This window comes from Centroberyx gerrardi, chromosome 5, assembly GCF_048128805.1.
Source record: "Centroberyx gerrardi isolate f3 chromosome 5, fCenGer3.hap1.cur.20231027, whole genome shotgun sequence".
Taxonomy (NCBI): domain Eukaryota; kingdom Metazoa; phylum Chordata; class Actinopteri; order Beryciformes; family Berycidae; genus Centroberyx; species Centroberyx gerrardi.
Genome location: NC_136001.1, coordinates 10,565,399 through 10,584,106, shown reverse-complemented (window position 1 = coordinate 10,584,106; position 18,708 = coordinate 10,565,399). Strand labels below are relative to the sequence as shown.

The 18,708-nt window shown below is 43.5% G+C and overlaps 4 protein-coding genes across 5 annotated transcripts in view; 2 read left to right on the top strand and 2 right to left on the bottom strand.

The window, feature by feature from the left end:
* Positions 1–2,334: 2,334 nt before the first annotated feature.
* On the top strand, positions 2,335–4,465 carry aadacl4 (arylacetamide deacetylase-like 4). Its single transcript, XM_071921012.2, has 4 exons — positions 2,335–2,511; positions 3,054–3,279; positions 3,486–3,549; positions 3,682–4,465. Exons 1-4 carry the CDS (start codon positions 2,335–2,337, stop codon positions 4,463–4,465), a joined length of 1,251 nt encoding a protein of 416 aa, XP_071777113.1.
* Positions 4,466–5,003: 538 nt separating this feature from the next.
* On the top strand, positions 5,004–6,948 carry cfap107 (cilia and flagella associated protein 107). Its single transcript, XM_071920991.2, has 4 exons — positions 5,004–5,114; positions 5,738–5,848; positions 6,216–6,390; positions 6,674–6,948. The coding sequence occupies exons 1-4, from the start codon at positions 5,004–5,006 to the stop codon at positions 6,946–6,948; spliced, it is 672 nt and encodes a 223-aa protein (XP_071777092.2).
* Positions 6,949–8,019: 1,071 nt separating this feature from the next.
* klhdc7a (kelch domain containing 7A) lies at positions 8,020–11,593 on the bottom strand. Its single transcript, XM_078283782.1, has one exon. It carries the CDS (start codon positions 11,489–11,491, stop codon positions 9,185–9,187), a length of 2,307 nt encoding a protein of 768 aa, XP_078139908.1. The 5' UTR covers positions 11,492–11,593; the 3' UTR covers positions 8,020–9,184.
* Positions 11,594–15,382: 3,789 nt separating this feature from the next.
* igsf21a (immunoglobin superfamily, member 21a) overlaps positions 15,383–18,708 on the bottom strand; it is a 185,470-nt gene continuing 182,144 nt past the window's right edge. For both annotated transcript variants that reach the window (XM_071921007.2, XM_071921008.2), the window contains exons 9-10: positions 18,652–18,690; positions 15,383–15,736 (exon numbers count right to left, since the gene is read on the bottom strand). In XM_071921007.2, coding sequence (XP_071777108.1) covers positions 15,660–15,736; positions 18,652–18,690 — 116 coding nt within the window. In that variant the 3' untranslated portion in view covers positions 15,383–15,659. The remainder of the gene's footprint in view (positions 15,737–18,651; positions 18,691–18,708) is intronic.

Genomic DNA, 18,708 nt, shown 5'->3' with positions numbered 1-18,708 from the left:
ATAAGTTAGTAGCCTAAATAAGTAAGTTAGTAAATAAATAAATAAATGTCACATGTGTGTACAGGTATGTTTCAAAATGTGCAAAAACTGGCCAAAAAAATGTGTTCACATGTACTTGGGCAGTTGGCCAAGTGTATAAAGTGGCTGCCATGCAACGGGGAAAACTGGGTTCAAACCCCGTGTTGACAGGCACTTGCCCTGCTGAAGTGCCCTTGAGCAAGTCACTGAATCCCTACCAGTTCCAGTCTTGCTCTTCTGGTGACCCTGACCTCTGACCTCCACTGAGAGGGGCGAGCAAAAAATAATTTCCCTTTGTGGATCATTAAAGTGTCACTCTATTAAAAAATGACATTCATTTGAAATACATACATAACTATATCGGAAGATATATGTAAAGATATACAGTATATTTAAATTTGGAGCATATGAAGGCTTTCACTCCAAAACATTCACATTTTTTTTTGTTTTACTTGATATCCATTAGTCAATATTTCAATAACACAGACTATTCTGTCCTCAAAAACATAATGTTTTTCTAAGCAAAGGACTTCAGACTCATAACTTCAGTAATGTATAATGTGCTTTACGTTCAATCACTTTAGAGTTAGAGTTAGTATAGTCATATTATAGAGTAGTGTTTCAGTGATTTTCTTTTTCAGTGGATCACATTTTGGAATGAAACTCTTCATATATTCACATTATGCTCTTGAATATTTTGAATGTTTTGGAACTTTTTTCACTAATAATAAATTATAACACAGGAAAGTTTCACTGCAAACAAATCTACAGCCTCAAAATACAACTCATGTTTAGGTGTCACATAAAGTCACTCATTGCATCAAAAGCTCAGATAATGAATTAGAATAAAAAATGTCTTAAATTAAATAAACCACTGTATAAACTAAGCCAGTAGTGGGGTTTGTATCATGCACACACACTTTGCTGAATGACCATGTTTTTTGTTGATTTGAAGACACACAAAATGCTTTCTGACTCTTTTCTGACAGACTATTCTGTCACTGCTGCCATCAGTTTTGGTCCAGGAGGTGCAGAGTTGTAGATCTAAAAAGTCGGATATACTTACGTGACAAAACAGTCTATAAACAGTGATGGCTTTGAATGTTTGTTTCTTGTAAATGCTAAATCTGTTGTTTGACCCCCATCTGTTGTAATACGTTTTTTTTGAAGCAGGGGATATCTTTCTGTGTATGACAAGTGCAGTTTGGGAAATTGGTCATTCCAGTTGCAGAATCTTGGCAGGGTGACAAACAGAAACCTGCATGAATACCTCCCTAAACAAATCCTATGAATTCATGGGCCTCAGACGAGATTCCAGTCTGTGATTTTTGGCCCCGGCGCTGTGATTTTTGCTGGGTATCGCTGAATGCAGGGCTTTCTCAGCAACTGGGATGGGTTTAAAGAGCAGCTTCACAATGGTTGCTTTGTGCTGGGCTCAGCTACTTAGGGAAGGCGGAGAGGCTCTCGGGGGCTGCTAAAAGCTCTAAGACAACACAACTCCAGATGCTGTCATCATTTTGGATATTTCTGAGATTTACAAAATGCAAGCTCACACTCAAATTGCACTGGAGGCTGACACTAAAGTATTCCCAGCTGAGTTGAAATGAAATGTGATATAGTGGCTTTGCAAAAACAAGACAAAATAATAAAGACATACATTATGGTGAGTGGTGAATGTGTTTAGGCTGCACCTACTGTAGTGTAGAATGCAAAAATCAAAAGACAACTTATCTGAGCGAGCACTGTTTATTTTCACTCATGCTATCACTGCCATCTACAGATCAGCAGTGAAAGTTCAGATAAGGCTGTGCTCAGTCACTGCACAATGTAAATACTGGTCTTTGTTGAGTGCAGACGTTAGTAGCAGATTTTTCCTCAATACCAGGGACAGGCAGTAAACATTACAAGGCTGGAAAAAAATAAATTTCAGGTGTTGAATATAAAATCAATATAAATCCCTAGCCACAATAAAAATATAGCAAGGGATTGGTGGGCAAGGTAATGGGTACCCTGGAAATGTATAAGTAATTAAAAAACTGCTCTATTAACATAAACAAAATTATGATCAATATCTCTTAGTGAAACATCTTGGTTTCTTTGGGAAACAAGTAATTACTTTGACTACACGGCCATAAAATATTTTGAAGAACATCATTATTTTTTCCCGGGTAACAGGCAGCCAAACATGTCATTAAGTGAGACCAAGGTCAGAATGCTTTGCGTGAAAATGTGGGAGGAGTGGAGAAAGGTTGCAAGCAGGTAGATAAAACATTTACTTCTAATGACTTACCTTCAGCAGAGCGGACCAGAAACACCATGGACATAAGCTCTGCAATTTTAATAATTGGCTTTGCTGCTCTTGTTGCAGCCTTCCTCCTTCTGGTAATTGGACTTGTGTACTCTGAGCTGATGAATTCAGACATTCCTCGTGGGGTTGCAAATAGCGGGAAACTGCATATAGTTCATGGCATGTTTGTTGGCATAGCAATTGTGGTGAGTATCTATCTATGGAATTGTTCGTGCTTATTATTTTATGTTTCCTGCAAGTCAAATCGTGTTCTTGTCTCTGTTGAGGTAATTAACTTTTTTTTTTAATTAAATTAACTTATTCCTCAGTGGATAGGAAAAATGCTTCTGCTTGAACAACAGTACAAATCAGATCTGCTCTTTCAGGCCTTTGCCGAAGATGGATGTCCTTTCTCTGTCCTCTAGCAACCAATAAAGCGTAGATAAGAGAAAGTTTAGATAAGAAAACAAGTCTAACAAAAGCAAAGCAAAGAGAGGCAAGGTCATTTGTTTTTCATCATTGTATTATGGACAGAAAGAAACAAAAGTGTTACACAATCGTTAATGTTCACCTTTTACAACAGCAACTGAAAATTAAAAATTAAACTCCACAAGTGGTGAATCAGGTGCCTCAGAAAAAAAACACTTTTCTTTTGAATGATTGAATAAATGAGTGAATGAATGAATGCGTTCATTAATTAACCACCTGAAAAATGTGATAAGTCTATGCATGGTTTCTTTCCTCCCAGGGCCGGATCCTGGAGCGTCTGGGTATTTGTCATCAGGTTAGCTTCACTCGATGGTTCAGGGCCTGTTTTCTGACCCGCTTGAACCCAGTTCCCCCCGGCCTGCGTGTGAAGGACCTGAGGTTTGCTGAGGTGCCGGTGCGAGTGTACGAACCTACAGCTGCCTTTGACGGCTTGAGAAGAGGTCTTGTGTATTTCCACGGAGGAGGATGGGTGATGGGCAGTATAGGTACAAATTAAACATTTATTTAATCTTCTTTGCTCCTTACTGTAAATAATATAAGACCTCTGATCATAGGAAAGGAGATAGTAAGTGTAGGTAAACAGAAGGCCAATGATTTGAATGTACAGACTGTGTACTTGCTTGCCACTTACAAAGCACCATATGAGTCTTTTATGTTTTGTTAACTGTAAAGTCCTGCTAATCCTGATTAGATGCTGCTGATGAAGTCTGCAGGCACATCGCCAAGGAGGCTGAGACCACTGTGGTTTCTGTTGGGTACTTTCACTTTTTTGTCTCTCTTTTACAATGTATTCTTACAATGCAAGTTAATATCTTAGAGCTGTTTTGGCTACAAAATGGGCAGAATTTGACATCTTGGGCCTCCGTCTGCCCTCTCACCCCTTTTAGGTACCGGTTAGCTCCTGAGCACAGGTACCCCGCCCAGCTGGACGACTGTGAGGCGGCGACTTGTCACTTCCTGTCTGTGGCTGAGGCAGAGTTCAGCGTGGACTCGCGCAGAGTGGCAGTCGGAGGGGACAGTGCCGGGGCAAACCTGGCAGCCGCACTGTGCCAAAGGCTGGCAAAGAGAGAGGATGGACATCTGCCGTCCCCCTGCGCTCAGGTCCTCATCTACCCAGCTCTGCAGATGGCAGATTTCAACCTGCCCTCATACCAGCAAAATCATGCTGTGCCCATATTGTTCCGTGGCCGGGTGGCATTCTACTTCCTGCAGTACCTCAACGGGGACATGTCTGTGTGCCAGGACGTGCTGGAAGGGAACCATGTCCCCACTGAGCTCAGGCCATGCTACCAGGAGTGGCTCTCTCCTTCCAGCCTGCCTCCAGAGTGCCTCGCTCGGGGCTACTGTGAGCAGCCGGCCGCGGAATATGATGGGGAGGTGTATCACATAGTCAAATCCGGTCTGGAACCCGAGGTCTCCCCTTTACTGGCGGACGACGCCGCCATCCAGAAAACCCCGCCCACCTTCATCCTCACCTGTGAGTATGATGTCCTGAGGGATGATGGGATTCTTTATAGGAAACGGCTGATGGACTTGGGAATAGATGTCACCTGGCAACATGTGATGGATGGTTTTCATGGCATCATTAACTTTATCAACCAGGGCTGGCTGACCTTTCCCTCTGCAACGCGAGTTGTGGATAGCGTTGTTGACTATGTAAAAACACTATGAAAATCATGAATTGGATATGTAATGTGCTTTACTCAGTTTGCATTCTTGATTTATTTAATCAATAAACAAAAAAAATGCCTCCAGTGGCAGTGTGTTCAGTGTGTTCTTGTGTTCATTGAAAGTAACTTTGTCTTGTTCACAGAAAACAAAATTAACAAACATTTTTATTCCAAAAAATAAAAAGTAGTCCTGAGGAAAATACTTTTCAAATTTTATCACAAATATTGGAAACAATTTCAGGCACCAATTTCAACAGTATGCACTGCTAAAAGGCAAATGTCATGTCCCCCAGCCTTCAGGAATGTTTTTCTTTTTTAATATGGGTGTAAGACATCTCCCATTTGCTCCCAGGATACTCTGCTCTCCTTGCCTCTCAGTGTTTGCTGTATCCATAGCAACAGAGCTCTTCTGTTTCCCCTCCACTGCCTATGTCATAATTGGGGCCAGGTGAATGCACCTACGCTATCTGTTTGACTAGCTAACCATGCTCTAACAGGACATAACATTCTGGTTGGGTGTGTTTGACACCAGGTACAGCATGAATCAAACAGGAAAGAAGGATGATAAATGGACCCAACCTGGCTGGAGAATAGAGCAGAAGTATTCAAAGAAAGTCCTAATAGGTAACTGGGTGGAGGAAAGACTGAAGGTAGGCATTTTTACTGCAGCTTATTGCTTATTGTTTTTTTTTTTTTTTTTTTTTTTTTACAGTTATCCACTCTATGATAATATAACATTTACCAAAAGGTTATCAGAATGCATTGGCTCAGTAAACACAGCGATGCCTCTTGGCTCAGCCGGAAAACAGGGCAGGCTATCTTACATCACCACTATCCAAATAAGATGTCCCGACTCAAGCATGCCATTTCAATTCAATTGAATGTGACAACACAGACTACCTCCTGCCTTTTTGTGCCACAGATCCAAAACATAATGCTATCCCAGTGGCGGTCTGCCAAGAGTTCTGCAGTACCTCAGTTGGTAGTCAAATCTATAGCAAAGTGATTAGGCAGCTTCAGTTCAGCTACATCAGCACAGCCTCCTGGTAGGAGAGGCGAGAGCTCGAGACTAATTGCATTGACGTGAGGTACGGCCATGGGCTGCTGGTTCAGGATCTGAGAGGAGGAATGACTTAAGAAATACTGTATAACAGTGTGGATCGATAGTGAAGTGTGAGCTTTGCTGATCCCTCAGCTGGGCTCGTTGCTCAAGTGGCTGTAAGTCCCCCTCATCACTCCCCTTTCCGATGTCTGTTTATTCTGTCCGAGACAGTTCACTCGAGAGCCAAAGACAGCCAGCAGCACCAGCCGCGTGGACTACCGGCCCCACTGGGACTTCAAGCCAGACGTCAGTGTGAGAAGATCAGCCCTGCAGAGAGCTGAGGTCAGCCTTAAACTGCACAATCATGGCATTACCACCAATGGAATGCCTGTCACAGCCCTGCAAGGCAGGGCTTTCTTCTCTCGATATTGGCCACTCCTGCATAATATTGACAGGCCAAGATAAAGGCCTTTGATAAAACTCTTTATGAAAGCAAATTTCTGGTTGGACTCAGCAGTCATGAAAGATGTTTAAAATCATCACTTCCACTGGGCAGTTAAAAGCCAGTTAGTAGCAATTTGCTGCTGTCACATTTTCTGCCTGGTGAAGATGATTGTGTCAAAGAATAGGTTGTGCCCTCTGCATCTGAAAGCAGTAAAGGCCACTGTGTAAAGGCCAGCTGTGCAGACTACTGTGTATTGTCTTCCAGGGGCTCCCGTCCAGGCTGTTCTTTGCCCACCATGGCACACCACCCTCTCATTATTTGGTCACCCTGTACGATGAGAGCTACGGGCGCAATCACACCAATGCACTGCCCACTCTGCGCTCCTGGCATCCTGACAGCCTGACATGGCAGCCAGAGAAGTCTGACCATCCAATTCCTGGTAAGACCACAGTTGATAATGCCATCCCACTACTGCTTAATTTTGCAAATTATGCATGGAAAATTATACATTGAACCATCCAGTTAACTGTACTATATGAAGTGCCAGCATACTTCAGGTCAGTACATTTCAAATGGACAAAACATGTCAGCATTTGTGCTCATGCACAATTAAATCTGGGTTGCCACAAATGCCTTTTATTGTTCCAAATCAGTCATTGGTGTAATTAATGGCTGCAGCAGCATGGCAGCTGAGCCTTTCTCCTCTCTGTGTTGTTTTCCAGCCCCTCCAACCAACTTCGGCCTGCTGGAGTCCAAAAAGCACCGTTTGGAAAAGCAGCAGACACACCTCCCATCACTAAGTGTGTACAGGTCAACGTACCAGGGGCACCCACTTAATGCCTTCTGCCAGAACCGCTTTGCCAGTGCATCACGCATGCTCTCCAGCCGCCTCCATGCTGCCAACCATAACAACAAGGATCTGGATCTGAGACAGCGCTCATTGCTTCAGGTCCCAGATCACTGTTCCAGTCTCCTTCCGTCTTCACAACGGGCTTAAGCAGACACTCTTGGATTACCTCACACGCTGCTTGTTAATTTAGAAACCATGTTCAAAGTGGTGCTGTTTGAGGTTCTTAGTTTTTATTAGTTGGCAGCATGCAAAATGTAATGGAGCGGAACATTTGGGAAATCAAAAGGAATTAAAAATTAAACGCAAGTCTCATTATGTCCTTGTGAAGACTAGGTTTACTGTGTGTTGTGCGGTGAGCAGTTTCAGTGTTTGTATATATACTGTATGTGTGTGTGTGTGATTGTGAAGGGGAGAGAGGAGGGGGCTGAGTCCATAAATCATGTCCGCCCTTCCAGAGGATAATTACATGCAAATTCTCTCTCTCTCTCTCTCTCTCTCTCTCTCTCTCTCTCTCTCTCTCTCTCTCTCTCTCTCTCTCTCTCTCTCTCTCTCTCTCTCTCTCTCTCTCTCTCTCTCTCTCTCTCTCTCCTCACACTTAATATTTGAAACTCAGAATGGGCTGTTAGTATTGCCCTAGATACTCTGGAAAAAAAAGAAAAAATAGGAAACAGAAAGTGTTGATGCCAGAGCTGACCTGGGTATTGAGGCAAACCAGAAGCCATGAGTCATCCAAGGGAAAGTCTGAGGGGACGTGTCTAACTCCCATTCCATTAGGTGTTTAATTACAGGGAATCAAAGTGTTTAATTAGGAAGAATCAAAGATGCTTATGTTTGATGGTCAGCCATCTGCGTCTGCCTCCCTTTTCCCACCTGCCTGCCGCCTTCCAGTGCAGCTGAAGCCCTCTGTCTCACCTACTGTTAGCTAGTTAGTCGCTCTACTGTGCTGCTGATGTCTGTGTGTCACATTATGCCTCTGCGTTATGGGAAAAGTCTTGAGCTTAGCATATCTACCTCCAACCACTGTTGTGTTTGCTTTCTGAGCCACATGATGGTGCTATAGCAGCATGTCACTCACTGTAACCTGTCAGTGTGTTGTCTTGAAGTCCACAGTTTTACAGCCTGCACAGCAAGAGACTTGATTGTAAATGAGTAAACAATGAGGGATTTGATCTTTTAATGATTCTCATGCACATTTCTGTTAACGTAATTGCTCACCACATCAAATTAAACCGGAACTGTTTATCTTGTTGCTAATGTCATACTGGCTATCAGTCAAACAAACATTGGAGCAGACATTCGACTAATGGCATTATTCAGTAATTTTGGATTATGATACAATGAATGACAAATTCATGGATTTCTGTGATGGTGTTTATAAAACAATTGATACAATAAAGCGATGCAATTTATGGTACAATGGACAAAGGCTATTCTCAGTCAGGATTTTTTCTTAAATAGATTTTTTTGGCATTTCTGCTTTTTTATTGGGCAGTCACAGTATAGAGAGACAGGACAGATTGTAGAGAGAGGGGGATGACATACGACTACTGAGCCACCAGGACGCCCCATGCTCAGTCAGGATTAAAACAAATACTCTGCTTTCTAGCCACCTAAAAGAGTGAATAAAATATTAGAGTAACTGCAAGTCTCAGTCTTGGAAGAGTTTCAAAAGTAGCAATAAATGTTATTTATAGAAGCTCACATATTTATACTGCATGACACAACCATTTACATTGTGTCATATTTAAAGAGCAAACGTAGATAGTTGCATTGTATCCAGTCCGCTGTGTAAGTAATATTTGTGCCCTATACACAGCGATGCACAGTGATAGATTATCAGTATATTGCCCAATCTCTGTAATGTGTTAGAGTTGAATGAACTCATTTACTATGAGACTTGTTTATGAATTATCTTTGCAGCTAAAGAAGTAAGCATCTGGTATGATTTAAAACTAACTTAATGGCAGAGAGGAGGAAGCAAATCAGCGAAACAAACTATTTACATGGCAGCAGTCCCTGTGTAAATCTAAACAAACAGTAGTCTGATTACCATTAATAGCCTAATATTTTACATTAATTGCCAGGGATTGAGACACAAGAAACATATGTTTCCTCATGGAATACCCTATCCAAGAAAATGTCCTGGTTTAAGAAACAGTGGAGTCTATGTGGAAGGGAAAATGGCTGAATAAGAATAACACAATGGTTACACTTTTGCATTAACATGATGTTGGGTTAAGCTTAAGTGACTATAAATCATAAAAACCAAATAAATCATATAAATCATAGAAACCAAAACCCTCTCAGTCAACAAGAAACCTGGTGTAAAATGGGATACTCCGTCACCACCCAATCTCTTGATCAATGGAAAAATGTTTCCTGGTTATACACTGGTCTGGAGAGGCTTCTTATCAGGGAGTGAAAGGACAAAGGGGAACAGTATGCCCTTCGCTGCAGAGAGGACACTCAAATCCTCAGTTATGAAAGCAGGAGAGACCTCATCGGCCATGAACCTCATGGTGAACTGGCGGCTGACGCAGTAGATGGTGTCATCCAACGCAACACACTGGAAGGCGGGGCAGTGAAGAAGACGTTTGGTGCTGCACTCGTACCACAGCCGAGCCACTGTGTGGTAGCGGTACACGCTGACACCCAGCAGTGGGTTGACGTCGAACCGATACAGAGAGCTCCTCACACCCACCATTTCTGTGGTTCTGTCTTTGCTGCCTACTAGCAGGCTTGGCCTCCATGAGTTGGTTTTGGGGTTATAGCGCAGCAGCGTATATCTGAGGGTTCCCCCGGAAACAAAAAGCTCCCCGTTGCAGACCGTGACGCGATGGGCCACGGCGAACGTATCGTTAGGCAGCGAAGCCACAAATGTCCATCTGTCCGTTCGTGGGTCGTAGCGCTCCACTGTACACAGGCACTCCCCTCCGATGGCGTAGACATAGCCCTCCAGAGCTGCCAGTTTGCAGTGGGGCCTGGCCTCATTCATGGGACTGATCTCCTTCCAAATGGATGTCACAGGATTGTAGCAGAACACTCGCTTTGAGGGTGTCATTTCTCTGTCTGTGCCCTGGCAGCCCACCGCCACAAATAAGTAGTTGTCCATTGTGCACATGGCACAGGCTTTAGAGATGACCTCCTGTGGGATCGGGCAGAGCGGGTGCCAGGTGTCTCTGTAGTCGTCATAATAGTAGAGGCCACTGGATGCCCTCCTCCACTCTGTCTCTGTTGTCTGCCTTCCTGTGTTCCTCGCCCAGTCCTGAGGGTCCATATCGGCCACCACTACAAACCTCCTCCCTCTCATTCTCTGTTTCTGGATTTGCTCCCGCTCACCTGCCATTAGCCTCCCGTACAGGCTGGGGTCCCTGAGCACCTGCAGGTAGTTGTCTGACATGACTCTAAGGGCTGCCTGCTGCAGGGAGGTCTGTCTGTGTTTTTTAGCCAGGCCCAGCACTTCCATGCAATTCCCCAAATCAAGCTTACCCTTTAGGCCCTCCAAATCTGTGATGTCAAGGTGTTTTGCTGGCAGGTGTAAAAATGGAGCCCCTGCTACAGTCTTCAGATTGGGCTCCTCCCCCACATTAAGGCCGTCTGAGGGGCTGAGCACGGGGCTGCCAGAATTGGACTCCTCACAGGATGAGGCCAGAGAGTGATTCTCTGGTGCTGAAACTCTTGAAGTTAGGCAGGGGATGGGGAGCTCAGAATGCTCTGCTGCAGCCAGATAGCTCTCCTTGCGTAGGAGTACAGGCCTTGTGGGCTGCTTCAGCTCGAGGCTTACTAGTGAGAAGGGATCCTCAACAGCGCTTTGTGGTAAAACCAGATCACGCATAATGATGGGGCTCAGAGACGAAGGAGGCTCTGTGAGGCTGCTGCCACGACTTCCAAACTCCGCTGGCTGTGAGTCAGATTTCCTCTCATACTGACCCAACGTGGTGTTTGAGTCTGTAATAGAGTGAGAGGAAGACTCAACATAGTAATCATATATCTTTCCACGCACAATCTGGTCCCCTGTTCCTTCCAGCACCACGTTAGCATCCTCCACTTTGATCTCTGCCTTGGAGAGGAAGCTGGAGTAGGCCCCCTGGCGCTCCAGGTCCTGCCTTAACTCCCTGCCCACACCCACACTGCCCTCCAGCCTCTGCAGAAAACAAGGGGAACGGCGTCCCGTTGTACTGGCCATCCCACTCGCTGTAGGATGAGGAAGGTTCAAAGCAGATCCAAATGAAATATTACTGGTGGTAACCTCTGCCTGCTTCTGATGAGAGAGTATCTCCCCTTCCATGCTGATGCCTTGGTCAGTGTTGGATATGCTGGAAATATCCTCAGTGTTTTCAGCCTGATGTGGATGTGCTTCGGCTGGCCATTCATTGGTGCTGTCAGGTGTCAGGTCATCAGTGGCAGAGTTTGTCGGCGAGGGTCTGAGTTGCTCATCCCCGTCATCGGTGTCATGTTTAGGTGAGCTCTGCGGTTGCAGCGCCGTCTTGCAGTTCTGGCAGGTTGCATTTTGTGGCTCTTTGGTCTGTCTGTCTTGGCTGTCTTTGGCACAGAGCTGAAGTTTCCGTGTATCCCTGGAACTGTAGAACCTGTAGGCCCAAGAAACCAGAAGTACCGCGGCCACAGAGAGACTCAGCCTCAACAGCAGCTGCATGTCGAACTGGATGCCCAGCAGCTCCGCTATGGGCATAGCGCTAGTGATGATGATGATGATGATGATGGCGGTTGAGCTTGGCTGACCTATCCTATTGAATGCTACTGTCAGTGCATCGCAGCTGACGGTAGCATGCTGCCTGGTTTTCGCTGTACGAGAGCTGGCGTGATCTGATGACTGTGCCTCTCTACTTAAAGGACCAAGCGTAAGCTGATACTTGTAGAGGTACTATTTGCATCCCTGGCTCTGTAGGGGCGGGGCACTGGTCATGCTCCACCTGTGAGATGCAGACTCAATAACCATACACAGAACATGTAAATACCCCATAGATCAATATTTGGTTATGCAACTTGCTGACTCACCCATGCTTTTCCCATAACTATCCAACAGCTATAAAAGGTGAAATAATTTATTGAATATACACTGATCTTAACTGTGTTTGAGCTATGTTGCTGTTTCATCTTTCGCTTGGTTTTTACAATGTGAACAGGAGTGGTTCAGGTCATATTTTATTATGTCAATTTCTGAATGTGTCCATAGGAATATTATGATAGATCACACTCCTTAACTCGCTCAAACACACCATTAGATGCTGTAGGAGGAAAACTTGGTTTGAATAAGGGGTGGAGAGTGATGATAGGTGACATTTATCAAAGACTTAATGACCAGGATACATCTGTTTGCACAGCCAAAGCCACAGATCAAAGGTCTCTCACTGTGCCAATGCAGATGCTTAACTTATCTTCTCTTAACAGAATTGGAATATTGCTGCAAGACTGTGAAACGCTTGGTATTAGGAACACATACAATTGCAAATAATACAGATAACCCTCTGAAGAAGATAGAGGGAGTGTCTACAGAGAAATCTGACAATGCCATCCATTTTTATACACTATACTGAGATGCAAACATACATCTCTGTCACAGGGGAGCCATGTCACTCAGTCACTGCTGTCAGGCTGTCATTTGTGTTGCTGATAACATGCTTGAGCGAGGCTGCGGTCAACAATACAACAAAGAGTGTATTTTAGCAGCACTCTGGCGAGCATTTTAGAGGTGTGTCACGCGGAGAGACATACAGAAGGCGTGTCAGGCGTCCTGGCTGACATGGACACTGTTTGGTCATCTGATAGCACAGCCTGCAGACGACATAAAGGAAACCAGATTCTGCAGGCATGGTTAAGTCGTGAATAATTCACCGGTAGGCCACAGAGACAGCTCCTTATCCTCACCAGTGCTCCCATCTCAGGTGTACTATTCAGGAGCGCTGTTGAGCAAAATGATTGTCAGCCATGTGCATTGTTGTGTGGAGGCACTTTCACCTCTTCTCCCTTGCGGCATCCATGAGAAGTGTGCAACATGCAATTGAGCAGGAACAGAAGGCACAAACAACATTTTGAACAACCTTGGTTTTCCCTCTAATAACTATGTAGATTAGTGGAGGAGTAGGAAGGCGAGTGAGGCATGGTGTACAGAAAGGGACGTAGTCTGTCCATTCAGCCAAAAGAATATAGCTTAAGATTTTGTGACCATCTTGTTTTGTGAGTCATAATTTTGTGAAGGGAATAAGAGAGTAACTGATAATGAGGCAGGAGCTCAAATCTTATCCTGAGGGGTCATCCTGCCTCCTCACAAAGAATAAAACATGGCAGTATCCACTTATTATGAGCAAACACAGCAATTTCTCATTGTATGATTAAAGGTCCACACAAAAGCTTACTCTTTTGTCTTCACACTGATGTCGCTTTAGCAAAGAACAATTATTACCACCGAGGGGAATGATTAAATACTACACATCCACGGTTAAAATAAGAAGCCTAACCTTTGTGGGGGATAGAAAATGTAATAAAGCCACGAATATAAAATATAACATATTTATCGCTAGTTGCATCTACTTGGTCCATCATCGTTTGTTCAGGACAGAAATGACCTGAATTTTAAGTTACATGAACTGTTTGTACATACTGTCATCTTGTGGACATCCGTAACACACACTCATACATTCACACACACACACACGCACACACACACACATACACACAAAGTCATGATGCGCGATTTCTACCGGCAGGATAATTAAGTCATTAAAAGACAATTTGCACATTTTCTAATGCATTCAGAGATGCTGATGGACCTGTTTTCTCTCTTGAATGCGAATAGAAAGATAAAAGAACAAAAAAGGACTGAAGTGCCTCTTGAATCAAAATTAAAATGATAGCAGAGTTATAGTGCTATACAGTGGGTGGACAAGGATTTGTGCTCCCTGCTTCCCTCGCTGCAGAAAATTAATTCAAAGTGCAGATGACTGTCTGTTAATAGTGTTTGTGCTATGCAGCTCTCATCTTCAGAATGCAGGAATATGGATTGTACTTTGGCAAGGTGAGCCAATATCCCAAACGGATGGGTCTATCCTCTCTGTTCTACTAAGCTTTAAAAATCTCTCCTCTTACCTCCCACCTGGTTTAAACCTTAATCCTTTAATACATGTTGTGTCCTTAGAATAGCTTAAATTGCAATTCTTGTGAAGTCCAAAAAATGCAGGATTACTCTGCATTAAGCTACCCATCACTGTGTGTGAGAGAGTACATAATGAAAGGGTTAACAGCAAAGTCAAAATCTCCTTCAAAAACCATGTAGGCTTGAAGGGGGTCAATACAGTGTTAACAGTCTGAAACAGCGTACATTTAGGAAGCATTTAGGAGCATGTAGGTGAGCTGGTATAAAATAGGCCTTTGTGCCTCTGAATAGGCAGGCTGTCTTTCAAATTCAAATTCAAAATCCCCTGATATGGTAGGACTGTAATCAAATGGGATTGTAATCAATTCCTCCTGCCATCTAGATGTGCAAGAGTGTGCAAGAGTAGATATCTTCCCCTGTGTTAAAGAGGACTGAACATGTCAAGTCAAACACAGTGTTATGTCATAAGTAAAGTCAAGGCTTGTAGTTTGATCATCTCTCCATTTTAATACAGGTGATATGAAACAAATGCAACAACCCTGTTTACACACGCTGCCTCAGGTGAGCACCTCCCTGGAATGGCGGCTAAAATGATCCTACTAGTAAATGTCTGGGTAAGAGTTACGTATTGTACACAATGTAGGTCACTTAAGATAGTATGTAACAAGTAAATAACTGGATTACAGGCCAGTGACAATGAGCTGCAGTGCTGTCAACTGCAACACACAAAAAGGAGAAAGAATCTTCAAACGTCACATGCACCACAACCCCAAAAACAGCAGACATATGTTAGATTTTTTTTTTTTTTTTTTTTTTACTCTGTCCTTGGAGACCTGCCATATAGATGTAAAAAGCCTGAATGAGAAATAAAAAAGGCTATTAATTGGTCTGTCCTTTCAGCCAAGGAATATATCTGGAAACAGTGTTTTGGATGAAAATACAAACAAAGGCGGCAAACTGTAAACCCCAACCACCTCAGCAACCATCCCTGACCTTAACCCATATAACCTCTTTAATTATCTTCAATATTTACACTGATGTACACAAAATACACTCAAAAAGGAGATTTTTTTTTTTCCAGTTTCTCAATGCATTTAAATCCTCTTGTACATTCCGAGCCATCAAAAAAAAAAGAAAAAAAGAAAAAGGAATACTTGTATATTAATAAAAAAAGAATGTTCTCTTGGAGCATCTGTGTTTGTTCCCCCGTGGTTTTATCAGCTTGTTGCTAATCGGGTGCATCCTGGGACATGTGACAGAAGGGTGCGGTCAATAGGGTGGTGCAGCCTAAGCCAGTTCCACGTTTCACATTTCAGTCAACACCAATGACATTTCAACTCATCAAAATAAAATCCAAAATGCTTTTTTCTTTTCCTTTTCAAATCAACTGATTTTATTGATCAACAGGCAGACGTGGGACAAGAAACAAAAAAAGGTGTGACTGGGCAGGGCTAATATAGGAGGTGGTTATTCTCATGTTCATCATGTTGTTCTTTTGATATCATTATCTTGGTTATTATTTTGTTACAAAAACAGTGGAGCGCCATCGTGTGGTGGCACTGTTTCCTGATAGACTGACGCATGGAGGGTCTGTTGATGACTGGAGAAGGCTTGCAGGATTGCGGAAAGTGTGTATGTGTGTCTGTGTGTGTGTGTGTGCCTGTGTGCATATGTGACTGTTGTGTAAGAAGGGCAAGTATGTGTGTGTATGTGTTTGTGTGTGTGAGAGTGTCTTGGATGAGAGGTTTCACGTCAGTTCCACTGTCACTGTGAGGACAAGCGCCATCAACGTTAGTCCGAGCACGTCCATGCGAGAGGCTCCATCTACAAACACCACAGAAAAAGTCACTGTCAGACAAAGACACAATCCACCAGTTTTCTATTCACCGTTTCAGAAGCAATATAGCACTGAAATAATGGCACTGATGGAGAAGAAAGAGTCTGTGCAGCCCTGTGCACACAGAAACTTTCTGGTTCTTCAGTGTTTTTTTAATGGTGCGGTATAATACCAACATTACACAGAGAACCTTTAATGTCCCCACATGGTTCATTGACTTTGAGGTTCATGACTGGTTTTCCAGTTCTTCCTGCAAAAACAAATACTAATTTGCTGCTAAGTCATTGGTGCAATTGAGGAAAAAACGGAGATAACCACGCACGTTTACTCGTCTATTGGGTATCCACTAGCAGAGATATTGTTTTACTGTCTTGACGAGAATTTTTTCATGGTGATATTGTAGCTATATAACTTAGTAGCAAACTTAGGGCCATGTTTTGTACCTATAAGGAGGGTTAGGTTAGCAAATAAGCTTCATGCTACCGTTAGCATTGATGTTAATTGATGTTAATTTCCAGAAAAGGCAAGTATTGGCTAGCGAATTTGCTAACAGTCACCAACTAGCTAATGGTGATGGTACACAGGCACATTTTTAGGGCATATTTGGTGCAAAATTAAATACAAATTCTGTTCAGATGACATGATCAATTTTGACGTAACATTGGCTGCGCACTACAAAACTTTGATTTGTTTAGACAGTTGGATCTCAAGTTTTTTAAGTTCATTTAAATTAGTCTTTCAAAGTTTTATGTAAGCTGGACAACCTCAAAGTCATTGGAGACTACATTGTGCGCAACCTGTACTGCCTTAGATCATGACTCCTTCGCAGATGAAGTCCATTGTTTCCCCCAAACTACAGACTGACATTATACAGATGTTTCCCTCAATCAACGTAGGTCATTCTGCCACTGTTATTATTCATGCAGGTACAATTGACATTAGGCAACAACAACCTGAACTTCATCCAACTCCATAATGAGCTCATCCAACCACAACATCATCTCAGGTCCCCTTCCCATCTGCAGTCATGGATGCGAGTCATCCACTCATCCGTTCGCCTTCAACTATTGGCTTAGAACGTGGCACCTCTCTGCCAACCTGGATTTTATTGATAACTGGGACTCTTCACATGATGCTTCATCTCTGCATATGACTACTTGACCATTACTTAACATTTCTGTCTGTGGCTACGATTATATCTATTTGCACGTCTGCCAGTCTGGCCCCTCTCTGACCCGGCCCATGTTCCAAAACAAGGTTTTCCCTTCTCGGTGGTTTTAAACAGCAGACCAAATGTGGCCTCCTCAGATACTTGAATGGGAGTGGGAGGCCAGCTGGCAATAGATAACCTGGAATCCATTCAGTCAAACTGACCTTATAAAATGATTTCTAGTAATAGTGACTTGTTGAATGTAAAGTCCCTTTTCAATAAGGCTTATATCTATTGAGATTTTATCAGCTCTAATGAACTCCACTTTTTTATGTTTACAGACTCCTGTCTGGGCCAAGATGACGCTGCTGCCCTCAGTGAAGCGACACCCCCAAACTTTTCGCACTTTCACCAGTCTAGGCTGACAGGTTTTCTGCAGCAGAATCCATGCGCCACATTTTCTCTTCAATACCATATTTCAGTCATCTCTTTAATTCAGTTCATTGCCATACAACAGCTTGACGCGGAGTTCTGACAAAGATGAATGCGACCCCTTATGGGAAGCATAGTTTTCTGGTCTGCTGCGGCCCTGACTGACTGACAGGGGTGGTCCTTCCCACACACACCAGGGGAGGAGTGGGGTGCTCAGCCATTAAGCGATCAGGCACATGTGCGGTGACCTCTTGGGGCCTTGTTGTACACCGATTTGACTTGCATGCATGGCATGTCTGCGCCTCACTCCACGATTGGCGCCTCCATGCTGACCTGATTCTGTCCTTGCTGTGGCACACCTGCTCCTGCGCTTACCGAAGCATTTGCATATTCAAATTTGCATCCCTAAGATATGGCTAGCAGAGATGGAAAAAGAGAGAAATAAAGAGGGGGGGGGGAGGCATACAGAGCAAAAGGAAGAGAGATAGAGAAACAGAGTGTGGGAGAGGAAGAGAGACAGGAAAGAGATATATTGGAAATAGGGAACAAAGTAAGTGTGAGAGTAAAAGAGAGAAATAGAGTGAGAGGAAGAGAAAGAAAGAGAGAGAATTTGGAAGGGGGAGAGACAGACAGAGAGAGGGAGAGGGGGAAGGAAAGGAAGAAACAGAGGAAGAGAGAGATTGGAAACAGGAGAAAGTGAGAGAGTCAGAGAGAGAAAAAGAGAGAGAGAGAGAGGCAGAAAAGAGGGAGAGGGAAAGGTGGTTGTCACATTCCTCTGTGGCTTCTCCTGGCAATCCCTCATTTTTACATATGATAATCTGGGAAGCCGCAAATGAGCCTCCACCGCACATATGAAACAACAATAATCTCACACTCAACCAAAAGTGACAGGGGCGGTTAGTCATTGAAAGAGGCTTGTTGCACCTCTGCTGAACATTGGCGAAGATGAATCCTGACTGAACCACTCTGCAGTCTAGCCCACAGTCTATTTGGGGGCAATGCATTCAGGACAGAATGAGAGACAGCCACCTGTCAATACTTTGGCTGTTGAAACCGCACTCTGTCAAAGAACTTGCTTGTTTGATCAATGCCAGATTTCTGCACACATTTCCTGACTGAACAGACCGCATTGTCATTTTGTTCTCATATTACTCTCAGCGCCTGAAACGTCTCTGGAAACATAATGATCAAGTGATAAAGCAGGAATCCTATCATTATGAGATGCATTACAATGGAAACACACACACACACACACACACACACACACACACACACACACACACACTCAAAGCCAGTTGTTTCCAAGGCAGCAATACTTACTGTTCTGATTCTGTGTGTTTTTCATCATGCTCGGATTTTCTGTTGAAAACAAAGAGA

What these genes read in the sequence shown, in the direction of transcription:
- aadacl4 (XM_071921012.2), top strand. Translation starts at nt 2,335, where the DNA reads ATGGACATAAGCTCTGCAATTTTAATAATTGGCTTTGCTGCTCTTGTT. An exon ending in ATGGGTGATGGGCAGTATAG is followed by an intron (nt 3,280 to 3,485) that starts GTACAAATTAAA and finishes AATCCTGATTAG; the next exon opens with ATGCTGCTGATGAAGTCTGC. An exon ending in ACCACTGTGGTTTCTGTTGG is followed by an intron (nt 3,550 to 3,681) that starts GTACTTTCACTT and finishes CACCCCTTTTAG; the next exon opens with GTACCGGTTAGCTCCTGAGC.
- cfap107 (XM_071920991.2), top strand. Translation starts at nt 5,004, where the DNA reads ATGAATCAAACAGGAAAGAAGGATGATAAATGGACCCAACCTGGCTGG. An exon ending in GGGTGGAGGAAAGACTGAAG is followed by an intron (nt 5,115 to 5,737) that starts GTAGGCATTTTT and finishes TGTCCGAGACAG; the next exon opens with TTCACTCGAGAGCCAAAGAC. An exon ending in GTCTGACCATCCAATTCCTG is followed by an intron (nt 6,391 to 6,673) that starts GTAAGACCACAG and finishes GTTGTTTTCCAG; the next exon opens with CCCCTCCAACCAACTTCGGC.
- klhdc7a (XM_078283782.1), bottom strand. Translation starts at nt 11,491, where the DNA reads ATGCCCATAGCGGAGCTGCTGGGCATCCAGTTCGACATGCAGCTGCTG.